General features: G+C 45.3%; 1 protein-coding gene across 3 annotated transcripts in view; it reads right to left on the bottom strand.

Moving 5' to 3' along the window:
• Ptpro (protein tyrosine phosphatase receptor type O) overlaps window positions 1-13571 on the bottom strand; it is a 208424-nt gene that overhangs the window by 15971 nt on the left and 178882 nt on the right. For all 3 annotated transcript variants that reach the window (XM_029534785.1, XM_029534791.1, XM_021190314.2), the window contains 4 exons: window positions 5753-5843; window positions 3692-3768; window positions 2744-2878; window positions 2347-2469 (listed from right to left, as the gene is read on the bottom strand). In XM_029534785.1, the coding sequence (XP_029390645.1) occupies window positions 2347-2469; window positions 2744-2878; window positions 3692-3768; window positions 5753-5843 (426 nt within the window). The remainder of the gene's footprint in view (window positions 1-2346; window positions 2470-2743; window positions 2879-3691; window positions 3769-5752; window positions 5844-13571) is intronic.

The raw sequence follows: 13571 nt of genomic DNA, 5'->3' as shown, positions 1-13571 counted from the left end.
CCTGGATCTGTTCACACACCTCAGGGAAGGCTAATGCCAACAACTAGTAGTTAAGAATTGCTTTCTTTCTTTCTTTCTTTCTTTCTTTCTTTCTTTCTTTCTTTCTTTCTTTCTTTCTTTCTTTCTTTCTTTCTCTCTCTCTCTCTCTCTTTCTTTTTTCTCTTTCTTTTTCTTTCCCTCCCTTCCTTCCTTCCTTCCTTCCTTCCTTCCTTCCTTCCTTCCTTCCTTCCTTCCTTCCTTCCTTCCTTCCTGTGTGTATGTGTATGTAAAGTTTTCTTTTCTTTTGGTGTGTGTGTGTGATTTCTTATAAACACCAGTAAGCAGGTAGTTAATTGAGTGCTTATGCTGTTGTTGTGATGACTAATCTGCGTCCACATAAAGATTCAACACATATTTTCTGGAAAGGTCCAGGTAGACCTTTCAGTAGTTTTAGATACTGCAGCCATTTGGTTTCCATGAGCCAGAGACAAGACATCCTAAACAAATGTGGACCGTGATCCAACAAAACACTCTGAGCACTGAAATCTGAATTTCACATAATTGACAGATGATATTTCATGTGACATAATCTGTAATTTTTTTTTCTTGGCGGTTGGGGTTTCACTGTGGCATCAAGGCTAGCCTTTTACTCCCGACACTCCTGTTTCAGCTTCCTAAGTGCCGCGTGATTGGTAAGTGCCACCATACCTGTGAATGGCCAGTGCCATATGAAATGTTATCTAACTTTTCCCAGCCCTTTCAGTTCATTTTTATGAAGAAGGAACTCAGGTACTGGCATGCACCTTCCAGGAAGCAGGCTGCCTGACGACATCTCCAGTTCTGCCAACATTTGAAAGCAGAGAAGCCACTCTTAGCTGATGGGGTTTTACAAAACAGGCAGGGGGTGAATTTGTCTGTTCCACAGGCGTCAGTATGTTCTCTCCTGCTTGGCACCACCAGGAAGGCAGGAAAAAACAGGGCAAGAGGGCTTCCCAGTCAAGTTTTGTTCTCAACAGACAGCCTGTTCCAAGGGGACTACACTAGTAGGAACTATATCCTATGGAATGTTTATCTTTAAAGAGAAAATGGGATGACTCTGGCTGAAATGAGCACTGGAGTGTGGGGCAAGTGAACTGTGCCACTAGATAAAAAAACTGGTAAGGTTGAGCAGGCACGAACCCTGGGGAATCTCAGAATTGACAAGAGCAGACATGGGGCCAGCTCCCTGCCAAACTACCTGTTCTGTAACATATAACCGTGACACCCCACTGAGAGGACCAAGACAGTTTTCATGTAGATAAAACCCTGGAGATACTTCTCCATGCTAAAGAAGTATCTACATAGGCCCTGTGTGTTTAACTAATGAGCTTCCCTTCCTGACCACCCTAAGATGCCTGCATTCACCATCAAATAAAGCAGTTTGGACCAGGAAGGAGGACCATCTCCTTCATCAAGGATTGCTGGGGTGGGGGCGGGGGTTATGATAAAGAGCCACACCTAAATCTCCTGGAGAAGGCCTTCTCTTTTCTAGCCACTCTACTCTCTCGGCACTCAGAACCAACCCAGATTTGGTCCCAGGCCCTGGGTGTCTTTCCCTTCCTGCCTGGCACATAAGTGTCCTGACGGGGAGTGCAGACTCTCAGGCCCCCATTCTCAACTCTCAGAGGTATCCCAGTGTCTGGGTACACAGGAGACTGAGAACCATAGCATCTGTCCCAGACCCCCTTGTTTCTCATTAGGGAAACATGGGCTCCGACTCCTATACCGGACAGTGTCCTGCCTCTCCTGAGCGGCTTGCTGGTGAGGCAGACGTGCAGCCTGACCCTGGAGCCTAGCACAGACATGATCCGCCTGAGCTGAAAGACTTGTCCATAGAGACATAAGCAAGGCAAGGAAAATGGATCTTTCTGGAACTCTACCTAACTTTAAGAGAGGCATGGAACCATAATTAAGGAGACCAAGACATTGAAACTCACAGAACAAAATTCTACCTAGCAAGCCTCGGTTCCAGTGCTTAATTTGAAATGTACCTGTGCCTTCCATGCCTGCTCTCCATCTTATCTGATTACTGTGAGTGATGAGAACACCTTCCTCTCTGGTGGTGGCTAACAGCCCTGCACAAGTTTGAGATGGACCAATGCAGACCTTTGTTTCATCTCCTGGCCTTTGAAGACAGCACTGCATCCAAACCACCCTTGGGAGAAATAGTAGCTGTACCGAAAGGCAGATCTTTTTGTCTCTTGCAGGTAGCAGCACGACAGAGCCTGAAGTGCTCACTATCTTACACAGCGATGGTTTGTGTGGGCGGTAGTTATTGGTGAGATGGAGAGATGGAGACCACCCTTCCTGAATCTGTTAGAAACTTACATAGTTGATCCGGAAGTGCCTACTGGCCCAGTCTTCCTCCTCTTCCTCAGAAACCATCTCCACGGTGATGTCCCCATAAGCCATGGGTTCTTCTGTGAATGGCCAATAGTGGTCACATTTTACCTGAGGCAACAATAATGCGATGTTAAAAGACAAAGCAAAACAAACAAAAAAAAGAAACCAGGGAAGAACTAGATAGAGTCAGTGCTCACTACAGGGCAGCAACCATCCTCCTTTCAAGAGTCATGCAGCCCCGTGGAGAAGGGGGAAACTAAGCAACATCAGTCACCTTCCTGACAGCGGGACACACCCAGGGCTGTGAACGGGGCAGCCACGGGACACACAGGACACACCCAGGGCTGTGAACGGGGCAGCCACAGTACACACAGGTACACACCCTTCTTTTCTCATTGCACTGAGTGAGCATGACGATGATATGGGACTTCTGTTGTAGGACCATCTTCCAGAAGTCATTTCTGGTTTCCGGCAGTGGACCCTGGGTGGCAATGTACTCCTGAGGTGAGTTGTATCCCTGAAAGAAGAGTGAGAGCGTGAGAGCGTCGACACCTTCCCCAGCCACTGCCACCGCCATCGCCAAATGCTGTTGGCCACTCTACACCTGTGAGGACAACTGATGTTTTGCTGATGACGAAGTTGGCAAAGGATCACAGACATCTATGTAACGTTTCCTTTGCCTTATCACGCAAGCGGTAATCAGAGGGATTATATGGGTTGGTGTGGTTTTAAGCTCTACATTTTAGAAGCCTATCAAGTCATGCCTCCACCTTTTATGTCAACCACAGTCTTCACCGATGCTTTAAGTGCACAGGTGTGTGCAGCGGTAGCCCTCTGAATCTGGGCTCTGGACTCTAAACACAGGGGAGAGGCCCTTCAAGGTCATGGCCTTCCTTCCTCTCTGCTAGTCTTTCCCAGGGCTCTGTGAGCCCTGCCCTCTAGCAGATAGTGGTTCTCAAACAGCAGGTTGTGACCCCTGTGGGGTTCAAATGACCGTTTCACAGGGGTCCCGTATCAGATATCCTGCATGTTACATGTTTACATTACGACTCATGATGGTGCAAAATTACAGTTGTGATGGAGCAATGAAACGATTTTATGACTGAGGTCACCACAACATGAGGTAAAGAGTGGCAGCATTAGAAAGGGTGAGCACCACTGCATTCTGGACTCTGAAGAGGAACAGCAGAAACTGCTTACTGCTCCTGGTACTCAGTTGCTGGGTGGGGACAGCTCTTCATCTCATTGTACCCTTAGCCCCTCTGGCCTTCCACTGTCTGGACTGTGTGGTTTTGAGCATTGGAGGAGTGGGTTTTTCATTTCTACTTACAGGAATATAGTTGGCGTTAATGTAGTCTGCACCTTCTTCTTCGTTCATGGAGACTAGCCTCACCCGGCTGAAGTCATCTATGAAGAGCAAAGAGAAAAGACACATTAAAAAATCAGAATGGGCCAGGCAATGGTGGCACACGCCTTTAATCCCAACACTTGGGAGGCAGAGGCAGACAGGCCAACATGGTCTACAGAGTGAGTTCCAGGACAGCCAGGGCTACACAGAGAAACCCTGTCTCAAAAATAACTGAATGAATAAATAAACAAACAAACAAACAAATAAATAAATAAATAAAATTCAGAATGGAAGGAAAAAAATCATTCTGACAGTCTCTATCAGATACCAAGTTAGATCAAATGCCATGGAGGTAGGTGATGTAGTGTGGTCTTATCTTCTCCTTCTTGCTAACACATGACTATCTTCCAGCTGCTACATCCTCAGCTCTTCCATCTCTGGAAAAGCCATCTGCAAGTGCTTCAGGCAGGAACTAAAATGTCTTCGTGACCATATGGAAAGCCATAGTGTGTAATATAAATTTGTGATTCCCTTCTCACGCAGTGGCAGCCAAAGAATCCACTAACTTACCCAGAAGACTAACTTACCCTTTTGAAATTATTATTATACTTAGTAGTTTAATTTTTTGTTGCTGGACATGAAATTTAATGTTTAAGGTGAATGCTTGTATGTGTGTGTGTATGTGTATATGTGTGTGTGTGTGTGTGTGTGTGCTTGTGTGTATATGTGTGTGGTCACCTGTCTACATATTAAGAAATGACTACTAGAGTTAAGTATATCTGCCATCTCATATTGTTATTCTTTTTGTGGAAAAGTGTGTAAAGCCCACTCCATTAGAAAACTTTTGGTGTTCCACCCAGTATTGTTAACTAGAGTCCTCATTGTGTGTTTAGACTCCCTAGACTTGTAAAACTGAACTGGGGCATTCTCCTGCTATCTCTCCTCAGCCTTAATCCCAGCTCACTCTTTCCTGTGTGTTGTTATAGTATTATTGTTGACCTCTTTGATTTCGGCTTTTTATCGTGCTTATTTCTCCCCACTCTTTCCCCTTAACTTATTCTGGTTTATACTGCTAACTTCTCTTTCAAACTTTTCTTTATGGATGCACATTTGCTTTATGTGGTGTTGAGTTTCATAGAGAAAATCTCTGGTTCTTGACAGTAACCAGGTGTCAACTGGACTCCCTCTCAAATTCATGGGCTCCTTTCCTTTGATTATTACTGTTACCTATATAAATATGTAAGTACAACCTGCTCGGTTTAGTTAGTGTTGTGTACTGGATAGCTTTGTGTCAACTTGACACAGCTGGAGTTATCACAGAGAAAGGAGCTTCAGTTGGGGAAATGCCTCCATGAGATCCAGCTGTAAGGCATTTTCTCAATTAGTGATCAAGGTGGGAGGGCCCCTTGTGGGTGGTGCCATCTCTGGGCTGGTAGTCTTGGGAGAGTGGACTGAGCAAGCCAGGGGAAGCAAGCCAGTAAAGAACATCCCTCCATGGCTTCTGCATCAGCTCCTGCTTTCTGACCTGTTTGAGTTCCAGTCCTGCATCCTTTGGTGATGAACAGCCGTATGGAAATGTAAGCCAAATAAACCCTTTCCTCCCCAACTTGCTTCTTGGTCATGATGTTTGTGCAGGAATAGAAACCCTGACTAAGACATGTTGCTTCTATGTAAATGACTTTAGTGTTGACCACTTGGAACTGGATAAACGGGGAGCTCTCGCCTGGGGAGGCCAGTTCTCCCTTTCATAGCAGTCATTAGCTGACTGGAGTCCTTTGTCTAGTGGTGGGGAGGGTCTAATGCTCAGATGCAGTTTGTGTGAAAGCAGTGTAATGAAACCCCCCCTCCACCGAGTAAGACCAATGCGCCCGCCAGGTCCGAGTAAGACCAATGCGCCCGCCAGGTCCAGGAAGCCTCTGCGCTGGCCCTGCCGTTCAGACCACACCTGAGTCTGGCTGGGAAAGAGCAAGCTGATTAAGCTGCAGGAGCAAAGCTTTGACCTTTAAAAGACGGGGCTGGGATCAGGGCTAGTGGCCAGCTTACATGGTAGGATATTTGTGTAGCGGTTTTTACATCGGTTCAGCGGCAGATCTGCAGCAAAGTGAGGGATATCCAGTCCAATCAACTTCAACTCCTGCAAACAAGAGAGAGTAGGTTTGAAGTTTCTGTACACAGTGCAGATTGGATGGCTTACGGCTCACCTTGGACTCTGTTCATGGATGAAACTTCAACATGCCCTTGGCTAGCTGATAATGCAGCGATTACTTCTAAGGGCAGAGTGTGTGTGCTGATCCACTCCGTTCTTGTCAGCTCGCTCTAGTCAATGAGTCTGGGTAGAACTTGGGTGAAATCAGAAATTCACTATGGGCTTATTTAATTCTGTTTCTTCTCCTGTCCTCTACCACCAGCCAGCAAAAGTTCGTGGGCAGGAAAGCTGCCAGTGTCAGGGTGAGGAGACAACCTGACTGACTCCCACAGCCTGAAGTAGAAAGCCCTCCAGGGAAGCCACGGACCTGTGAGGGACTCAGATCTTAAAGGCTGTCTGTCAGCCTGACTGCAGTGAAGCACTGCCACTATGACATCTAAAGAGCTCAAGCTTCTCACACATCACTTGGAGATGTAAAGATCTGCGTGGGAGATGGAGGGTGGGAAGCTTGGGAATGAACACATGTTCCAGGATTATAAGGACAGCAGCTCACGTAGAAGTCATCCACATAAACCTTTCCTATTCTGTGAGGAAATGTGGGTATCTATTTTCTCATAGAGATAAGCCTCAAAGAAGTAGTGAGAGGGTGGAGTGAGGAACAGGAAGCAATAACCTCACTGTAAAACAGTGGATTAGCAGTCTCTAAATACTGGTGATGGGACTCGAAGAACAAAGGTGAATCAGCATGTGGAGGCAAGCCCTAGAACGGAAGGTGGCACACTGGATGGACATTTGATGACCTGTCCGGTGTCTTCACCACAGCCCTTACCACAGCAGGCATTGGTGTTTTTCCTATAAGCAGACAACCAGTGCAGTTCAAAAGATTAAGCGACTGTAAGAGGCATTTCAGCTGTTTATTTCTGTGATTTATAAAAGAATAAATTAAAAAAATAAATGAGGTTGTATACTCCCAGGTCATCTGCAGTCCCCATTCCTCCTGGAATGGTAGTTTCTGGGCTTATACCATATACAACTGAAGGAGCAAATCTAGCAATATCTGGAAACACTCCAAGGTACGTTTTTATTGTTTTTATTTTATGCATGTGTCAGTGCAAGTGAATACAGTGTGTGTGTGTGTGTGTGTGTGTGTGTGTGTGTGTGCGGGTATGTGTAATGATGTATTGGCATGTATGTGTGTGCCCATGTGGTGAGGCAGAGGGCTATGGTGGCTTCCCTAATGGATCTCCACTTCATTTGCCAAGTCAGGGTCTCTGACTGAGCCAATTAGCAAGGCCAACTCAGCAGCTTGCCCGGACGATGCTTTGCCTCTGCCTCCTGAGTGCTGCCATTACAGGTCACCCCTCTTGCAAGACCTCTCCACAGGCACTGCTGATCTGAACTCTGGAGTTCTCCAACTTTACTCAAGGTAATCTGTTCCTAGCCCCAAAGGATGCAGCAAAGGACCTGAGTTTCACACTTCAAGGCTCTTCTCAGTGGTTACTTTAAGGAATCCGAAGCCAGAGGACTACTCTGGAAGAGAAATCTGTGGATCTCTGAAAGATTTCAAAGGGAAGAGACATTTAAGGAAAGAGACGCTGATTGAGACGAGCAGCCCTCTCATCCTGTGTGTCTTGATTCAAGCAGTCTTGACAAAGGCTTCGGGGATCCAGCTTTTGGTCTTGGGCCTCTTTCAAGTTGGAGGTCCTTGCTGTCAACTGATATTGGCCTGCACAGTTGCCATCAGCCTGGATGGAGCAACCTCAGTGGTCCAGGAGTTTTCTTTCTTGTTGATGCTTCATCAGTTTTGACTTCTCAAGATTATAAAATCTTACACTGGGGTATGAGGTAGTCAGTCGTTCTTGAAGATAAACTGGCAAGTAGGTGCCTTAGTACAAATTTAAATTTTTCCCCATTTCAGATAAAACCTTTGCACTAGTGCCTTTGAAGCAAAAAACTGCCATTGTAATTGCACAAGTTTCTCATCAAGGTTTTCCAGTGGCTCGCTATATTACTCTTGTGAGATGCACACACACACACACACACACACACACACACACACACACACACACAAATCTCTAGTTTTGGAAAACTTAACCCAAATCAGCATTACTTTTTAAGGTTAATTAGAGTAATCATGAGCTTATTTAAATGATGTTTTTTTCTCTCTTCCATTGATTAAGATATTTCACAACTGGACTTTTTTTTTTTAGAAAGAACCATAAAGGATAACTTGTCCAGAAGAGATTATTTTTCAAAATATCTTCCATAGTTGCATGCGCCACTTATAAAGTATAGGTTTTTTGAAAGCAGCTCAAAAATCCTCAACATAAGTTTAACCATCCTCAGACAAGTCTTACAACTTTCCGTCCTTTGCTGGCTTGTATACTAGCAAATAGAATTATTAAACTCAACAAAGGCAAACATTGCCCTGTGAACATCAACTGTGAAGCATTCATTGATGGTGTGGTTGTGTTTGTTTTTGCTTTGCCTAACCTGGTCTATAATGACTCCTTTCATCACCATTGTGTTGACAGAGTCACAACTCTCCTCAGCTTTCCGCCCACAATTTGGACACAGACTAAAAAGCAACCGAGAAAGGTATCGGATACAAAAGAAACCTTGGAAACAGACCCAGAGCTGGAGAACGGGCTGAGCATGCGGACACTGACTCTCTAAGAGACCCGTAATCCAGTGTTGCCGTTCCAGTTGAAAATGCCCTAACTTGGTAAGAGCTGCTTAATTGGCTGAACACAGTAAATGTAAATTAGCCGAGTAGAACTGCAGCGGAGCCTGAGCTGGAGTCGGAGCTGGGCGTACACGTGAGCAGCTCTGCAGGCTTTGTAATTTAGCTTGTCACCAAGTGGAAAATCAAACAAGTTTCCAGCTCAGTAACTCTGCAGGGAGTTTCTCTCTAACCATATAGACACTGCAGAGGCTTAAATCTTCATTACGATAAAGTGTAGGGGTGACGGGCTGAAGCCACATAAATCATTTTCCAGTTTCTGTTTGCCCATTTTGCTTCTGATATAATCAATCATGGTTTTTATTTATTGGAGACATCCCCATGGGTTGAATGGTGTTCTCCAAGGAGCTGTGTCCATGTTACAACCTATGAATGTGGACCTTTTGTAAAAGTCTGTGGGGATAAGTCACTCTGTACGGATTACCAGAGGAGAAGCCATGTAGAGACAGGTTAGAGTCTGGCTTGACATAGCTGCCAGTGGAGGGACACTTGGGGCCACCGGAAACCGAGCAAGGTAAGCAAGTGCTCTCCTCGGAGGCTCCAGAGGGAGTGTGTACAGCTCCTGAATCTGACGACTTGGAGAACAAAGATCTGTTGTTTTAACCAAGAACACTGTGATGACTTGCTAGGGGCCTAACAACGTCACCAAGCCCAGTGGCTCTATATTGGGCCAGAGACAGTTGAAGCATCCACCTCCAGAGAAAGAAGGTGAAAACCTGTACTGTGTGTGTGTGTGTGTTTGTGAGTGTATGTGTGTGTGTTTGTGAGTGTGTGTGNGTGTGTGTGTATGTGTGTGAGTGTATGTGTTTGTGTATGTGTGTGTGTGTTTGTGAGTGTGTGTGTTTGTGAGTGTGTATGTGAGTGTGTGTATATGTGTGTGTGTGAGTGTATGTGTGTGTGTTTGTGTGTGTGTGTGTGTTTGTGAGTGTGTGTGTTTGTGTGTGTGTGTGAGTGTGTGTGTGTGTGTACTGCAACAACTAAACACCACAGAGTTGAGGTTTTAATCAAAAGATGCTATTATTTTTCATAGTCATGGGGGCTGAAAAGCCCCAAACCAAGTTGCCAACAATGTAGATTTCCTCGTTAATCTTTGGCTTGTAAGCAGCTGTCAGCTCTGTGTATTCCCATGTCTTAGCAACGTGAAGCTCAGGGGAAGAAGAAGACAGCAAACTCACTAGTTTCTCTTATCATAAAGGCATTAGCCTCATCACTAGAACCCCAGCTCCTTTACTCCGTCTATCCTAATTACCTCCAAAGGGCCTCATCTTCAAAAACTGTCAAGGAGGCGAGGCCTTCCATGGATTGGAAGAACGCAGTCAGCCTGTCATTACGTAAGGCAAGCATAGGCTTTTAGAGCTAGCAACACGTCAGCAGATGGCGGTACTTAGTGCTGACCTTGGAACAGACTGGGCGTTAGACACAAGGGATTAGGGCCTATAGATCTCGTGTCCACAGGGAAGTCAAAGGGACAGGGTGGGGTGTGGTGGGGGAGAGCAGAGGGCCCATCTGCAGCAAGCTACTGGCACAATAGAATTGTGGTGTGTGCTTATCTTCAGGTGACCATGAAGGGGGATGAAGAGAGTAAGCTCTCCTAGTGCGGTACTGTATGGGCCTTCTGAGGCTGTTGGAATAAGGTGCCACAAATATGGTGACTTAACACCATATAAATTTATTGTTTCCTAGCTCTGGAGTGCACAAATTAAAAACCCAGGTATCAGCAGGACCACACCCCTTCTGTGATGGCAGCGGTGGGGATAGCTCATTGGTTTTCTTTAGCTTCTAATGGGACATTCACCTACAGCTCAGCTGCATATAGCATGATCTCTTACCTTTGGCCATTTTAACTATCTCCATCTATCATGGTCCTATCTGAGAATGAGATATCATCCTGTGGCAGGTAGACAATGGGACCTCGGCAGGTGTCCGTGGACACAATTCGATGCATCTCACAAACCTCAAGGAAAGCATACATGGGAGTCTGATGGGTGGGTAGTGGGAGGGTAGAGATAAAAGACATCAACCCTTTGGATGTCTACAGTAGCTCTCAAGGATGGGGAGACCAAGATGCAACTCATTAGGGATGGTACACAATCCAATGCCGCAGTGCTAGGAGAGGCTCTTTGGGAAAAGATCAAATTCTGTGACTGAGGGAATGAGAGGAGGGAAAAGTCAAGGCTGGGAGTGAAGATCTTGTAACCCCAAGTGATGGGGAGATTTGAGGTGATGTATGAGGCAGGCTGAGGTGGCACCACTATTGGGAAGAGTTGCTTGCACAGGTTGTAGGACGTTGCACTGAACAAAGAGTGTGAGGGCCTTCACCTGTGTTTTAGTTAATTCCAAAATGCCAGAAATCAATGGGAAAGCAAGGGCTACATGGAATGGCAGGGGAATGGCCCCACCTTAAGCTCTGAGGTCTGGTTCTATAGAAGCTGTCTTACCAGAAACATCAAAAATGAAGCTGTCCTCTTACCACTTCCCAACCTCCTTAAAGGAAGATGTATATTTCTGTCAGAAGGATCATCAGTCTTTCTCACAGCTCCCCAATCAGATACTGAATACGGAGGGAATTTATTCAGTGAATAACAAGTAGAAAGTCATATAGCTTCATGTATGACTTATAGCTGTATTGGTAATATATGTAAACCCAGACATTATCTTCAATTTGCATAATGATTACAGATGATGCAATTTCTCCATACATGTTTGATCTTTCAGTGTTAGTATGGAAATGAATAGAAGTAGTATCAGCGTTCATATGAGCAAAAACCTATTTCAGCTACTAGGCTTAGCTACACTCAAGTGATTCATCTTAATACCTTCTGGGGGCGGGTACTGTTATAACTAGAAGCACTTTCCCCCCTGTTTCAATAATTATGAATACAAAAAATAGTAGAGAATCTGAAGCCTGATATGTGAAAGTCCGGTGTGTACACAGAGCGCAGTCAGGATTAAATACTCCCGGGAAACTGTGAAGAAAACCCCTCATTCTGAGGCACTGTGGGCTGTGAAGATTTGAGAATGGACTGGAGGCTGTCAGGGAGAAAGGAAACCCAACCAGTGTGGGCCCTTGGCTGAGCCAATGCTAGTCCGAGACAGGCTGTCAGGGGGAAAGAAACAATGACTGCATTCATGCGTCTGCTTGGCTAGGCTGTAGTGCCCAGGTGCCTGACCACACAGCAGACGAGAGCCCGTTATGAACGTGGTGAATGAGGGTGTGATGGACTCAATGGACTCAGTAGATGACTATTTGCACAAAGGGAGGCCTTATCCAATCAACTGACTGAATTAAGAGGGAAAACAAATTCCTCACGGAGGAGGGATTTCTGCTCCCTCCTGCCTTCAGACTCAGGACTGCATTCTCCGCTTTTCCGTGGTTCACCGGCTGGACAGCCTGTCCTGAGGGCTAGACTTTCCGGTCCCCATAAGCGAGTTTATTAAGACTACCCACTCTCTCTATAACCCCGCTGGTTGTACGCACACATCCCACGGGGTTTCTGGAGAACTATAATAGACAGGCACGGTACAACCTGCTGGGCCATGTTCCACATGACGCCCAGTGTTCTTCTCGGGAATGCTACTAGCCAAAGACAATTCCTGATTGCACACCCTGAGGCGAATTTAATTCCTCTGCTCTTCTCTCATTAAACACTGTTAGTAGTCTCTACCCAAAGCCACCCACACATATCGCCACACTCCTTAGGGGACTGGTCAGCTCTTGCTCAGTGGGAAATCACTAGTTTAGTTCAACCTACCCATCTTATAGGTAAAGAAACTGAGGATTGAAAAGTCTTACCCCCCATATTGACTTATTAGTGGCCAAATTAATAGAAATTCTTACATACAAATGCAAACGTTATGAGCTAAATTAAAATGTTTCTATATACATTGAACGCATAAAAGCCAGGCACACGGTCAATTGAACATGTAGCGTGTAAAGTGTACGATTCTGTTTTACGTACCTGGATGGGTTTTGAGGCTAGGCCATAAATTGTTTATGGTTTGGCTCTTGCACTGTTGCATCTTTGTCCAGGAACATGGCTGTCCCTCATTTAGGGCAATGTAGTCACATTAGCTTGCTTTCAAGACCTCATGTGACCCTTTCTTCTTCAGTTGTAAAAAGAAGTTGCCTTGCAGTGGAAGGTAGCAAATGCAGGGCCAGGGGGGAGCGGAAGTGAGAAGTGAAGGGGCTTCCCAGGGATCTGGCTTGAACTTCCAGCTATACCTGAAACCTGCGGAAGGCTTAGCTGCTAAACTCTTTCTTTGCTTACATGTGTTACATTAATATCCTTTCAATAAAGCCTTCTTTACTTAGGTAAAAGCTGATTAGAATTACGTCCCCATTACAATAAAAGCATTCTTTTTATTTTCAAACCAGAAAATGGAACTTCAAATGGAGTCTACAATCCTGAGTCACAGTAATATTTAAACTCTCATTTGATGGCCCCAACTGCAAGTTCTCAGCAGAGATTCAGAACCTCAGTTGCACCATTAACAGCATCTATGGTAATTTGATGATGAAGGTTCCCCAGAGGGCTGGGTTTGAGCACTTGGTCCTCAGCTGGTGGTGCTGTCTGAGAAGGTAATGGGACCTTCAGGAGAGTGAGCTTTGCTGGAAGATGTATATCCACAGGGACCAGCTTTTCGAGATGTTACAGCCTGGTCCCCACTTCCCTTGTCTCTCTGCTTCTTCCATGCCTGGCCTACAGCATGGTTCTGCTGCCTTCCCCACCAGGAAAGCTATGGGTGGAAAACTCCTCTCTTTCCTAACTTGTTTTTTTTCAGGGTATTTTTTTTTTTTTTTATCACACAGAAAGGTATGGCCAAATCACATACCATTATTTTCATCTCTACCACTATAGGCATCTGGCTATTCATTTTTTACAGAATTTTGGCTTATTATTAATATTTTAAATTTTTCTTTCTCCCAGTGACATACTTTCTGAAATGCCACCCTTACTGTAGAGCCCCGAATG

The sequence above is a fragment of the Mus pahari genome, chromosome 2 (assembly GCF_900095145.1).
Source record: "Mus pahari chromosome 2, PAHARI_EIJ_v1.1, whole genome shotgun sequence".
Taxonomy (NCBI): Eukaryota; Metazoa; Chordata; class Mammalia; order Rodentia; family Muridae; genus Mus; species Mus pahari.
This window is presented reverse-complemented; position numbering and strand designations above follow the sequence as displayed.